The sequence below is a fragment of the Lingula anatina genome, chromosome 6 (assembly GCF_051362555.1).
Source record: "Lingula anatina isolate TDL-2025a chromosome 6, LinAna3.0, whole genome shotgun sequence".
NCBI lineage: Eukaryota > Metazoa > Brachiopoda > Lingulata > Lingulida > Lingulidae > Lingula > Lingula anatina.
The window spans coordinates 6,969,788-6,985,046 of NC_141772.1; the positions used below are offsets into that span (position 1 = coordinate 6,969,788).

Here is a 15,259-nt window from a genome sequence, read left to right on the forward strand (position 1 = left end):
TTGACGCCCCCTCCCATTAAAATAAAATGTAAATAATATCATTGCTGTTCTCATATAATAAGCAAATGGAGATGAAAATTTTGTCTGTTGATCCTGGCATTATTTTTTATTGTTATTTATGGGACACAAAGGAAATATATTTTCAGGTTGTTAACATGTTTGATCAAATTTTATTTCTTGAACAATACTAGAACAACACAGCACAATATAAAGGAGTTACAAATATTCTTTATTTCTTTATGATCAGATTGATACCGATGGCTCAAGCCTGAGTGATTTCTAATGCATCAATTCCCACTTCAGAACCTGAGACGAACTCAGATAACAAACGTAGAACACTGTAACAGAGAAATATACCATTGCACAAAGCCCAGCAGCGAAAGTATTCGTTTTTGTTTTGGGTCCATTTCCCTATAAAATAGCGTCCATGATTCAGGAAAATGACATCTATCGGTTCGCTACAAGTCTATATACATTTTTGGCACAAATGGCATCAATAATATTGATCGCTTTTTCTAAGTTGATATACCCCGAATTCCAAGCTCTTGGCACTCTAAGGCATAAGGGGTGCATTTTGTGTTTCCAAAATACCAGTTTTGTGGCGGATACCAATTACTGTATATGTCATAGATATGTCAAGTTCAAAACACTTTAATTCCCAGATTGTAAAATGCCTCGAAAGTCAAGAATGAGTGTGGAGAGATGGTTAAAATGATATACAGTAGCTTTTTTAAAAATACAGAATTTTGAATGAATGCAGACGGGTATGAATTGAAAAGTATCGATAACGCGATCTAACCCGTTACCATAGAGTGCTTCTTACTTACACCCGCTATGCCTTGATTGCTCCGCTTGTTAAAAATCACTACAGTATTAACAAACACGGTTTTGCAAAATACTAAGAAATCCAGGGTGATTGCGTAAGCCATAGCACAGTAAACGAAATAAATAATTAGATATGTTGTTTACAGGTGAATTACACGGAAATACATTGTTTGTATACGCAATGTTCTCAGGGAGAGAAGCGCAACTTAGGAGTTACATATCTCAATCAAGAGCCACTTGCAGGTGGGAAGAAGGTGGGGGCGAGGGTCCCCGAGATCAAATTTCTAGTATTCCTCTGTCTCATCTTCATAGACGCCTCCGTCTAAAGATTCTACGCCGACCTCTTCGTAGTCCTTTTCCAGAGCGGCAAGATCCTCTCGGGCCTCTGAGAACTCCCCTTCCTCCATACCTACATTGACAAATAAAGATTAACTTTAAAAGGCCTGATAGCGTAGTCGGCAAAATTGTTACCCCGGACTGTTTTTACAGGAATTTTTTTTTTCGAAAAGGGCTCTTTGCCGGTGGATAGGTTCAGTTATGGATTGGTGGCTACTACTGAACCTCATTTCTCAGAATTCATAAAGACTCCCAGTACGCAAAAGTCAATTTGTTTTAGATATAGAGTCGCTCTCATGCCTTGCACATTATTATTTCGAATCCAAGTACAGGGCCAGGGCAAGTAATGTTTCGTGGATAGGAAAAATTGCGTTTTCTTTCGATTTGGCTAGAAATCCTGCATATGATACCTTTAAATCAATTACTGCCTAAAGTTATTTCTTATTTACGGACAGACGCAGTATTAAAAATTGCCCATAAATCCTCTATAACCAACCAATACGTACCTTCACCCACATACCAGTGGACGAAAGCCCTCTTTGCATACATGAGATCAAACTTGTGGTCCAGCCTTGCCCAGGCCTCGGCAATCGCTGTGGTGTTACTGATCATACAAACAGCCCGCTGCACCTTGGCCAAGTCACCACCTAAAGAGACAAGAGAGGAAGACCCAAGATGACATGCCTAATGGTGGGATTGTGTCGCTTGTCGAGGACACATTTTTTTCATCGACTTTGCACGCGTGAATTAAAACACTCTCTGGTTTGGAACCTGCGTCGAAAAAATTGGACTTACAAACGTGAAAGATAACCCGATATGATAATGATAATAAGTCGACGCCGTCTTTTCAGAAAACCGTGATGGCATCACGGAAAATAAATGTACTTTTATGCTGCTTGTACTTTGTAGTAAGTCATTATATTTGCTTTTGGACTTCAAATTAGACCTGTTGCAAATGAGTCTGTAGAACAATAACATGAAAAGGCACAGCTTCAGGATAATATACTATTACCTGGCACGACTGTAGGCGGTTGGTAGTTGATACCCACTTTGAAACCGGTTGGGCACCAATCAACAAACTGAATTGTTCTCTTGGTCTTGATGGTGGCGATGGCGGCGTTGACGTCTTTTGGAACAACGTCTCCACGATACAGCATGCAGCAGGCCATATACTTCCCGTGGCGAGGGTCGCATTTGACCATTTGGTTGGAGGGCTCGAAGCAGGCGTTGGTGATTTCTGCCACGGTCATCTGCTCGTGGTATGCTTTCTCGGCTGAAATTCGAGTACACAAAATACAAAAATAAGAAAATAAGACAGTATGTAGAAATAAATAAACTGTTATATGAAAGAACAGCTTCCTATAGCAGATCTATCAGACTAAAGTCTGATTAATAATTAATTTACGTGTACATTCACGAGTGTATGAATGCTTAAAAACGCGAAACATGCAATGCCATGGGGAACAAAGTTTCCCTTGTTTCCCTAGCCCACATAGCTATAATATTTATAACAATAAAATTCTCCTTCCAACATCACCGCAACAAATTGGATAATAACTGCTTGAGTGGACATCTCAAATTACAGAGGCATTTCCCCTATATGAGTGAGCTAACTACGAAAACAGTGAAAAATTTTTAATAAGACATCGTCTTATTTCCAGAGTCACAAAGCATGAATTAAAAGCGTTTAACCACTATCCACTAACATACCAGATATGATTGGCGCATATGTGACCAGCGGGAAATGAATCCTGGGGTACGGCACCAAGTTTGTCTGGAATTCGGTGAGATCAACATTAAGGGCGCCATCGAACCTCAAGGACGCAGTGATGGACGATACTATCTGACCTATGAGACGGTTCAGATTCTGGTACGTGGGGCGTTCAATGTCGAGGTTGCGACGGCAGATGTCGTAAATGGCCTCGTTGTCCACCATGAAGGCGCAGTCGGAGTGCTCCAGTGTGGTATGGGTGGTGAGCACGGAATTGTACGGCTCAACTACCGCAGTGGAAATCTGAATGGATATTTAGCATTGTGGTGAACAACTACCGCAGTGGAAAATTGGATTGATATTTAACACTGTGGTGAACAACTACCGCTGTGGAAATCTGGATGGATATTCAGCAATGTGATGAACAAATATCGCTTCGAATAAATGCTTCGTATTTTGATGAACATGTCCACCATTGCCCAATACAATAAGGTAACTATCTCCTTCTATACTACTATGCAATTTAAAGCCACTTAGTAGGTCCCTTCTGCTTTAAAGCCACTTAGTAGGTCCCTTCTGCTCTCGTTAAAATATCTTTAGGTTAGGTTGAAGAAAGATGAAAGATGAAGGTGGCAGTATCAAAGTTCGTCATGAACAAATAATTCACCTCCATCTCTCGCCTTTGTGCCTCTATTCTTGAAATCGAATTTTAATAGGTATAATATGCATAATTATGGCACATTACGTTCATCAATCAAAAAAAAAAAAAAAAAAAAAAAAAAAAAGAATCCTCGTTTTACCTGTGGTGCTGGGTAGATGGCGAATTCCAACTTAGATTTCTTGCCGTAATCTACTGAGCAGCGTTCCATGAGCAGAGATGTGAACCCGCTACCAGTGCCACCACCAAAGCTGTGGAAAATGAGGAACCCCTGTAGACCTGTGCACTGGTCGGCCTGAAGAAATAGTTGAAAATTATATGAACAAAATCAGAAGTAAGCATATTAGGCGCTGCGACACTTATTTTCATAAGAAAAAGAATTCAGAACACACAAAAAGCGCCCCTATTGGTGAATTCCGTAGCTTACTGGATGCGGATTAAAATACGGGAACAATGATGGTGTTTCTTATTAAGGCAAAGACACAATATCGCATATGGCCAAAAAAAGTCTTCATTGTTTCGACTAAAATTGAGATATATACTGACCATCTTTCTGACCCTGTCCATGACCAGGTCAATAATCTCCTTGCCGACCGTGTAGTGACCCCTAGCGTAGTTATTGGCGGCATCCTCTTTGCCGTTGATCAACTGTTCCGGGTGAAACAGCTGCCTGTACTTCCCGGTGCGGATCTCGTCTGGAATGGCATGTATTTGTGTATTACCAACACCACATGTATGCCAAGGGATACTTTGAAATTGACAAAATAATTTTTGGACAGCCGTTTATTTAAATATTGCCAGATATACATGTTTCAAACTAAAAAGGGTTATCCCAGCTCAAAAGGTGAATTTCTTATTTTAAATGAATAAAAATAAGCGTGCCTAATTTAAGGTGGAAATAAGCTGTCTCGAGCATATGGGTACATATTATTTTGTTTCAGGCCATTAGAGTTATGGTTGGCAAATATCTTGTTCTGGAAAATTATGAAGATCTTGAGACATTCATAATGCTCTTTATTGTAAGATTATCCCACACTGGCCTGTCAAAACTGCCTGATTTCAATGAATTGCATATCACCTTGAGGATATACTTGCCATTAAAAAAATTTTAAAGCTAAAATATACATGTATATGTTAGCTTCCGATTTCTTATGCAAGGAAGACAAATTCTCATGTATAATACAACACAAAGATTACTGAAATGTTTACTATTGTTGAAATTAAATATTAAATCTGTACCTACAGAGAGACAATAAAACAGACCATGATCAAATATATGTATTTCAGCAATAATAATCATAAATAGACATTTCCATCTCTTTGTTAAGATTCACTTAAACAATACAGCTATATTCTCTGTACTTTTATTTCTTCCATATGCCATTAAGGAGGTAAGCCCTATTAAGCGATGGTGATTTGTAACTCCATAAACCACCAAAGATTATTCATTCTTTCGTAGAATTTCATCAGCTAAACCGTCCGTCTGGTGACTTCTATAGATTCTATGAGCTGTTTATGTTTAACGTTATGCCAAGTTTATCACTGATGTCCCTCGATAACGATGAAGCGGTCAGAACCCTATGCATTCCGAGACAAAAAAGCTGTAAAATATCGATTTAGGGACTCCTCGGCTCTCAAAGCTCATTTACAAATACATGGCTCGTCTACCAAAGCATATGGTAAAGAGAAACTAGTAAGTCGTGACGGTGCGTTTCGTATAAACTATGAAAGATCTCTAAGATATGTGTAGACACTTTCCTAAATATAAAGGCAAAGGCAATGTCCATCTTGACTAACTGATTCTAATTTCATATTTGTGTATCTTTGACTTATTATTATATCCCTGTTATTAAGAAACTTGAACTACATGTTATTGCAGTTTGAAATGAAAATTGTTCCATTATGTCTAGAACACCCAACTTAATGCGACGGCAAAGGCACCAGATGGTCGTTGTTTACTGTGAGATGCTTACCAATAACAGTTGGCTCCAAATCAACGTAAACTGCTCTGGGGACGTGCTTTCCGGAACTTGTCTCACAGAAGAATGTATTGAAGGAATCGTCACTGTTTGATTTCTTGTCGGATGGAATGTGACCGTCAGGCTCAATGCCGTGCTCAAGGCAGTAGAGTTCCCAACATGCATTGCCAATCTGGCATCCAGCCTGACCCACGTGGATGGAAATGCACTCTCGCTGAAAGATAGAAGGCGGGACATTTCATACGGTGGTCTTTTTTTTGTATTCAATTTCAGATAAATATTTATACGAATATATATATATTTTTTGCAAGAATGTAAAAGAAAGAACCCAGACCAGACCCAGACCCAGAACGAACGCTTGGCTCGTCAGGACAGAGTTCTCTCCATTGGGTGTGAAGAGATCTGGACATGTGAAACAGGCCAACCATAGAGATTGTTGTTTATTTAAAACAGTTTGGAGATATCTTTTCAAATAACCATTGACATCCACGAATAAACGGCTGAATAAACATTCCTCTAGTTTAAAACTTCCAATTAGATTTTTGGTATAGGCCAACAATACGCAAAGAAATTTTAAGGTGTTATGGAACATTTGCTAATCATTTTCTAACTTTTTAGAGGACATGGTTACTCATAGTCCCGTATAACAAAGGATTGGCAACGCTACGTATTTCTCTGTCAATTTACATTGTTTGCAGTTGGTAATTAACAACTTGCATTTGACCAAAGTGTTTAACTATTTCTAGTGCCAATTGGCTGTGGAAAAATAGTATCTCTGCTTTGGTATTCGATACATTATCTTAACAATGCAGACAGCACAACAAAGTGATACATTTTATCGGAACATAAATAAACTATTTCAACAAACATTAGCATTACATTATTACCATCTACTGCACACCGACGGCGTGACGGATTTTTAAAGCAGAAAATGAAATTGCGACACTTAAAATTGAACTGACTTAACATGTACATTTAAGTAATTTCTGTAATTATAGAATATATACAGAATTATTGCACAAACTATATATGAGTAATATATATATATATTTGATTTTCTCCCAGCTGTAACTGATGTGCACCGTTCCCTTTACTTATTATTAATGTAGCAATAACCTAGACAATAAAATCCTCTTTCCCGGTGATAAAAAGTCAACTCTAAGTTAATCCCTTAAAACATTGCATGGAATTAGAAAAAAAGCTCTTTTGTGGACATGTGTTGAATGTTTTATAACATAGGAAGTGCTCCAGTTGTAGTGGTAGTAGTGATTTCTCATAATACCTCGAAAATGGCAACAGATTAGTGAAACTTATTTTTGGTTAATGAACAGATGTGAAATAAACGGCAATATCTTTAGATTCGCTGACAGTGGATTCAGCGAACGTTTCAGACACTGCTGTTGCTCTTCCCTCAACCTGGTTATGCTGTAAATAAATGATGAAAATGAACACAACTCCCTAGTAGGAAAGGCCAATACCAAAATACATGCTAGTGAATAAATCATATAATGCGTGTTCCCAATCCAAATAAAAAACACAAAAAACAGTGTCAAACAAACAAATTAGTACTAAGAGACATAATCTGCTCAGAAAACGCTGCTGTTTCTTGACGTACTCCCTCTTTGGCACGCTTATCCAGTGGTAGTCCTCGGATTACGTCACTCTGCGCCTGTGTAGAAAAACAGGTTTTAAAATTATAAAACACTAAGATACGAAGCTAATAATATAAAACACTAAAATTTATGAGTACAAAATTAAGGAGATGTTGGTGATATTTCTCATACAAACAATTGCAGCTTAGCAGGTCACGCATCCCCATTAATAGCATGACGTCATTTCGACGTGAAAGGGATGTCATGTTCTTGCTGCGCGCGCACTCTCAATAGGCCTGTTCGTTCCTTGCTCGAATCTCTGCTCTTCTGGCTGTTTGAATATAGAATCAAAAAGAATAAAGCAGAATAACCTCGGTATGTAGCATTCCTACACTACCCACCCAGATTGCGTCACCCCTCGAAGGCATCAGGTGCGGACACCGATCATCCTGCGCACACGCATGCACACACCTATACTCGCACACATAATGTCACATTCCCATGAGTATCAAGAACGTCAATTTGATTAAAAGTATTTCCGATATCAAAACATTACATCGTTTGTCATGTTTATGTGTTTGTTTATCTGGAGCTAGCGATCAGTTCTTTTTGAACTTATTCGTGTTTAGTTCGGGCTAGAAAACGCAAAAAAAAAGGACCATTTCATTGCAATTTTGACTCAGAGCAGCGGACCCTTTCCAGGCCAAAAGGGTTGTAGTATCGACCCCCCCCCCCTTGCGCTGTAATTTTCTTGAAATGCGATCTTGTGCCTGATTATCTTTTATGATTTATCTGCAGGAGCGTCTTCTAAATTTCACGCAAAACCACATGAGTCTCTCACTGTGCCAATTCTTAACGAATTCTGTCTGAAGATTGATAAAGGACGACACAAAAGCCTTTCTTTTCCTATCACGTTTTTGACTTGGCCTCTGCACAGGCGAAGACATCTTTTATAAAATAACTATCATTAATGTACAAGTTAAATGCAATATAGAAAACGAGGACATTAACTTGAAAACTTAGCGTTGATTCCGGTCTTTTCTGCACTGAAAATATATTCCAATGTTTGCAAGATGCAGTTTTAATTATAAGACATGTAGGTCTACAGAATCGCAGAATCTATCATCAGAATATAAATAATAATCGTGACATACATTTATGCAAAGCAGCGCGTGCAAACGATCCGCCGTGATGTTTTGCGGTTGCCGTTATTCAGCACTGTGGTTAATTCACAGTAGTCTTATATGGGTACAATGATATTATAAATCACAGCAATTTGATCTATGTTCCTTGAATTGACAACACTAGAATAAACCTTACAATGCATTTAGACACGTTTATACAGGAACTTTCGTAGAGCTGCGTACATGTTTCATAAAAAATATAATTCAAAAGTCTTCCAGCCTTTAGGCCAAAGTTTTAGCTAGCCTTTGCTTGATCCAAGATAAAATCGAAGTGGCCTGCTTGATGTTTCATAACGACAACGAAATGGATAATGTTTGATATATATATATATATATATATATATATATATATATATATATATATATAGGCCAATACACAACAAGGGGAAACTTACTTTGGGATATCATTTTCAATTTATTCGCCACGGCCTAACAATTAATCAAATAAATCTACCATTAGAAGTAACAGAAAGAACCGCGTAAATGTTTAAAAAATTACAGATCAGCTGCACTAGTGTAATCTTATCCCAGAGAAGGCTGTTCCTTGGAGTTGTGTTTATCTTTGCCCTTCGTTCTCGTAATCTGCACGCTGCACGCGACATAGCGGGGTTTGTGGTGATAAAACAGTCTCCTGCAAACCCCGAAGAAGACAGACAAGCGTCGAGTTTCATAGCCCATCAACAAAGAAAACTGATGGATTCTTAGTTTCTTATGATCCCATTAAAACCCCGCAGAGCGACAAGTAAAGCTTTCTGGAAATACTACATATACTGCTGAAAGATGCACAGTCGGTAAAGGTCATCACGAGCATCAATATGATATCAAGCGTCTCCACTTCACGCATAGTAATGGTGGATATTTTTCTTTTTGGAGTTTTCGAAATAAAATACTAGGTGTGCGGCATACGATTCCAACCACCATTGGAAGACCCAGGGGCGTAGTGAGAGTCGGTTGGTATTGGAGAAATTAACATAGATCGAGGGGCATCCACGCCTTCTCGCTTTCCCCGAATGTTTTAATCTACCCCTCCCCCCCTTATCCCCCGCCCCGTGATAACATTCAACCACGCCCCGGATCCATCTCTGCCCCCCCCCCCCCCCTCCTCCTCCTTCCCTGCCGGAAGATAATTCCGCCAGAGTGCCACCACGGTCATGCTAGCACCGACGTTGTTCAGTACATAATCGTCTCTGTTAATATATTCCGGTCTCCTCACTCAAATTATCCCCAGTGTTGAAATGCCCGTTTATCACATGCCAACACTCGGGGAAAAATGGAAGACGAGCAACGAAAAGCAAGGTTAATTGCGATGATTGATAGCAATTGTCCAAATTAAAAACACAATAAGTGAGAAATATGTTCCTCTCCCATGACCTCGCTGCGCTCAAGGATGAGTCGCAGGCTCTTTGTTGTAATTAAAGAACATATCCGCAATTATTCCGGGTCACATCGGGAGGAAAATAGTGTGGGTTGGGGTAATGTCTGAGGGCCTTAAATAATGACCGCATTAACAGAACACGCATTCGCTTCAGTCTCTGAACTCTGAGTGTGAGAAGTAAGAAAAAATTCGATTAAACAGACATACTATTAAAGAAGATGAGAATGAGATCATGGGCCACAGGTGCAGCATCCGCTGATTTATCGCTCTCTTAAGTATTGAAAGATCGTCGTCTGGTAAAACAGACGTGGTATTTCTTTGAAAGAGAGAGAGAGAGAGGGAGGAAGGGAGGGAGAGAGAGGGAGAGAATGAGAGAGAGACAGACAGAGAGACAGCGAGAGAGATGTAAAATCAAGCGAACTTGACGCGTAAAATCAAGCCAACTTGATTTTTGAATATTGCATAGATTTGTCAAGGGTTTCCAAAGTATTTTCTTAATAGTAAAACGCGTGGAGTTATACGACTGCGGCTTAAAATGTGAGGTAAAACTGTGTATCTTGCATTTATCATACAAGTATTTCAATCTATTTGTCATTTAAATGACACGTCAAGAATGCATGCATGTTAATGCAAGCTCAGCATTTATCACATGTAATATAAAACTCGCAAATTTAGAGACAATGAATAAAAATCACCGCGGTGAGTTATCCTATATCTTCCCACAGCACCTGGTACACTTATCAGCCCTGAATTTGAAAAATAAAAAACGTAAGATTACTCATTCATACCCGTAAGTTAAGAACACCCGCCATGAAGTGACTTGTATCTCCTGCAAGCCTGCATGACGTGAGGTAAACAGTATAAGAAGTCAATCATCCTCTCAAATACACGGTTTGTTAACACGCGAGCAGATGAGCATTGTTTGTTTCAGAAACGCACCAGTGTTACCCCTACCAATACGCTAGTTAGAGGTGACGCAGACGTCAGTGCTTTCTAAGCGATTTGAGCAAATGGATATTAGAAAAGAAATAGTGACCAATTCACACAGACAGAAAGCAACTTATGGCAATTGAAAAAAATACTCGACTGCTTTGAAAATCACCCCATTCCAAACGGCCTGAACACGTAATATGCACAGACAGTCCGCAATGGGACTAGTGTTCAACAAAATGCACTGTAACGGTATGAGCAAGGCGCGATCTTTATCACCAACCGGGCACAAGAAAACATTGATCCGTGTGATGGAACGTGAGTTACATATATAAATTGGCTGGGAATATATCCCGATCGCGAGTTGTTGGGAATGCCTGATGGATAACGCATATTTACAAGCAGCATACCGTGCATCTGTCGCGAGCACCTGCGAGGTAGATTCGCAGTAGAGATAAACGGTTGCGGGAGATTACGGTCCAAACTGATTAGCGTGGATGTGAACAATATGTGTTCAAATAGGAGTGGAAATTTTGCCATCTACCCAGTAATTCTCATGTATGATTCACTTAATTCTATTTTTAGGATGGAGAGGGATTGGGAAGGTGGCGATGGGGGGATAAACTTTTTTCCAGTGGGGTATTCTCATCCGACCAAGAAGCTCTTTTCTTTTTACTATCAATCCACCCCGGCGTATCGTCTATTTTTCTGTTTAGCACTAAAATGAAAGAGTTAAAGAAACGGTCAAAAATACAGGGATGCGTTCAACTCCGTCTCAATGTTAATTTCACTGATCACGTCCATTCAGAATCTAATGCATACCTGATAATTTACGGTAGCAATGGAATTTTATGACATTGGATCTTGGATCATTCTACTTGCATCGATATATCTAGATTTCCAAGCGTATTTTTCACTTTAATTTATCGTATTGACTCAGAATAATTCGAAATTAATAATAATAAATACTTAATCGGAGGTAACTTATAATAGAGATCATGACAAGATGGCTTATTTGGAAGCAAATATGCAGTATTGCAGAGGGTAACCATACAGGAAAAATAACAGCGCAAGTATGACAAAGAATGAATTGGATTCCGTATGACTAGGCCTGAGTTTGCGGTGTAACATTTTGTATTCCACGCATTCTCAGCACAGCTTAGTCAGTTACTGCAGTTTGATTAATGGTAGAAACCAGCATGTTAAGGATGTTTAAATAAGTCATCAGGAAAGATTGTGTTCGTAAGAAGAATTTTAATTAAGTGTGTTTCGTTTATATATAAATAAAATGGCATGCTGAATTATCCAACACAAGGAGTATTCGTGCCAAACGTTAGACATGCCTAAGCGCCATTCACGTTAAAGATAACCTCTTAAAAAGTCCCATTGATTTGATGGATCCAGTGCCGAAATTCCATGTTTTCAAAACAGATCATCAAGGCAATATGACTTAAGAGGTGGAAATCGAATTATAATTGAACAATCGCCATTTTGTCTGCCCTGTGTCATCAACAGTGGTAGCATCATATGACTATGTTTAACATTTATGATTAACAGACAGCAAACACAGCATTAAAACGCAGTCTTTGTTATTACAGCAAGGTATCATAACAAGTAAAGCTAATGTTTCAACAACTCACCATTTTGCCTTGGTGTGACTTCTGTTGTGCTCACTGAATCTTCAAAGGAGGACTTCCTGTAAGAAAAGCAGTCGTCTCAAAGCAGTGTAACGCACTTCAGACAACGCTCGAGACTGAGGAGCGCACGTGCAGGAAGAGTTTTTATACCGCTGGGCGCTAGTATCTGAGCATGACGTCATCACTCAACAGACTGTCGAGGAGGGGCGGGTCATCGGTGAAGATTAACATACAAAAGTATACGGGACGTTTATCTTTTATTTGATAAGTGGTTATGCATTGTGCAGCAGAAAAAAGATGCATATGGATTTCAGGCCAAGGTTTTGATTGATTTATCATCAATAACTCACACAGCTGAAAATATGTCCTTGTGCATATTTTTATTGCCAGAATTGATGGAAGTAGAAAACACAGGAAGAAAGGTGAAATCTGTGAAATGGGAGCACAGGCGTGCGCTTAAGGACAAAGACGCGCTCATTAATGTTGTACATTCTCATATGCGAGCGTGTCTGCTTGCATGTAAGTGTGAAGGTTTCTGTGTGCGTGCTATCACGCGTGTTGTAGGACTTCGTACAGGCTGTTACACGGAGGATGACACAGTCTAAAATAATAGTCTTGTTTCAATATTGTGAGATAGATGAAAACGATAAGATTGCATAGAATGCCATTGTAAACGTAAACAAAAATACAGAGCTTTGTTTATTGAATGATAGAGAACGCAGCAAATTAATTCATAATTGGGAGACAGAATCATGAGTGCACTCGCACTACCACGCACACACAGATATAAACACACGCACACTCACGAAGAGAGAGAGAATCAAATGGCCTGAAGACTGAAGCATCTACTGTCTAATTAATATTATAAACGCGGGGACTTAATCATGACCCGTCCTAAGTTCAAAATAGTTGTTATCTTATTTATACATGTACCTATTTCGCTGCAATTGTTAATAAATAAACACAAGCCGCCAATAATAGTCCTTTATCAAACAGATAGCGTATAATAGTATTGTATATTTTATCAAAAGATACGACGTACAAGTAATCCCATGCATGTATATTTTTCTGTTTTCCTATGTGTCTGCCCGTCCCGTCTTCTTGTCTGTCTGTCTACCAATCTGTCTAATTGCACATCTGTCTATCTGTCCGGTTGTATAAGACGTTTGCTTGTTTTCTGGCCTGCTTATCTGACTTTGTGGTTGAGTATCTTTGATGTCTAGTATTTATTTTTAGTATTGGTCCCTTTGTTCTCATATGATCTATATAGAAATGCAAGCTTAAGAAAAGACTGGTAAAGACCACCTTCCTAGAGCAACCGAAATGAATATGTTAGATACGCTCTGCATTTTGCGGATAATTGGTGCGCTTGGTATGACTAGTTCAATGTATTTTCAATCACTTACCGTTAACCGTCACGATCAGTTACTCATAAACAAACAGACCGCGTTCAGAACGGTTTTTGGTTAAGCGAAATGTTAGGTCGGACTTCATTAATTACACGATTGATCACGTACCCCCCCCCCCCCCCCCCCCCCGTAAATCGGCTGTACACCCGAGTCAGGCCGAGATGAGCTATGATAGGATTCACCAAAGGGGAACAAAGTGAGGGGGACTCTAGCTTCTTCTTAGTGAAATTTAAACTAAAACGGTATTTCCTAAATTCGCTTTGAATCCGACCTACCCGGCGTTACTCACCATTATATGCAGATAACATTGCAGCACCATCCATATACAACAATACAGAGGTGAGTTCACACGCGCAAAAATGAAGGGTTCTGAAACGTCTTATTCATATGTACTTTATCGTAGCCAGGTAGCATCCAGCCAAGCAGTAACCCACCTGATTGAACAGAATGTACAGTTCTAATGGTTATGAGGCGCTGAGCTGTGAAATCATTAGTAGTTGTCTAAGGCTCTGTTCTCACAACTTTTAGATCGATCTATCACCGCGGGGAGTCTCACTAGATTACTGTCAGATAATCCCCCTTAAGTGTCCGTCCCCGCCTACTACAAGCTTTAAGGGGTATTTAACTTTCGTGTCCGCCCGGCTGACAGCTATTTAGCGTGAACCCCCAGGGAGTTAGGTCGATCCAATGTAGGTCGATCTAATCTATGAGAATGGGGTGTAAGGCTCTGTTCTCACAACTTTTAGATCGATCTATCACCGCGGGGAGTCTCACTAGATTACTGTCAGATAATCCCCCTTAAGTGTCCGTCCCCGCCTACTACAAGCTTTAAGGGGTAATTAACTTTCGTGTCCGCCCGGCTGACAGCTATTTAGCGTGAACCCCCAGGGAGTTAGGTCGATCCAATGTAGGTCGATCTAATCTATGAGAATGGGGTGTAATTCTACTGTGTAACGTAATATAGAATGCGTTTATTTTTGCTTTCGTGAACGCATCTCTTTACATCACATTATCAACAGCGGTAATTTCTGTCAGAGATGAGTCATATCAGTGCTAATATATATAGGGTTGTTCTCATTACACCATCATTACGGCTTCCTTGCCTGATACGCCTAAAGATAATTTTCAAGGATCTGAACGAGCATTGTCCAAGATGGCTGATCTTTTCTGTTTAATTATTCACAACTTAAGCTGTTTATTTTCATGAAAAGGGGTCTGCGAAATTTCACTCATATTACATGACCTTGTAAACGATGGGAAGTTTCAGAGAGCACTCATGACTCGGCAAAGGCATTTGTACAGTATGAATCTTATAGAAAAATAAATATAGATATAGTAATAATACTGTATATTGAAGCTGATGGTTTTAGCTCGTGGTGTACTCGGTACAATGTCGGATCAATAATGTAGGTTATTTAAGGAATTTTATTTATGTATTTATCATCAAGCCTTAGATGTATTGGTGGATATTAAATAAAACAATACGTCTTTTGATAAAGCAAGACATCACATTCAGAATATTTAGGTGATAACCTAAAGCGACAAATAGGGCCTGATAGCTCAGTCGGTTAGAGCGTCGTGCTAATAACGCGAATGTCCTGGGTTCGAGCCCCAGTCGGGCCA

The 15,259-nt window shown here is 39.4% G+C and overlaps 1 protein-coding gene and 1 non-coding gene across 2 annotated transcripts; one reads left to right on the top strand and one right to left on the bottom strand.

Moving 5' to 3' along the window:
* Positions 1-208: 208 nt before the first annotated feature.
* LOC106178269 (tubulin alpha-1C chain) lies at positions 209-12,392 on the bottom strand. The gene is made up of 8 exons (XM_087015395.1): positions 12,231-12,392; positions 5,504-5,723; positions 4,077-4,225; positions 3,673-3,825; positions 2,872-3,175; positions 2,174-2,434; positions 1,668-1,808; positions 209-1,234 (listed from the first exon to the last, which is right to left on the bottom strand). Exons 1-8 carry the CDS (start codon positions 12,231-12,233, stop codon positions 1,110-1,112), a joined length of 1,356 nt encoding a protein of 451 aa, XP_086871521.1. The 5' UTR covers positions 12,234-12,392; the 3' UTR covers positions 209-1,109.
* Positions 12,393-15,185: 2,793 nt separating this feature from the next.
* Trnai-aau (transfer RNA isoleucine (anticodon AAU)) lies at positions 15,186-15,259 on the top strand. Its single transcript has one exon. It is a non-coding gene; the product is annotated as a tRNA-Ile (tRNA).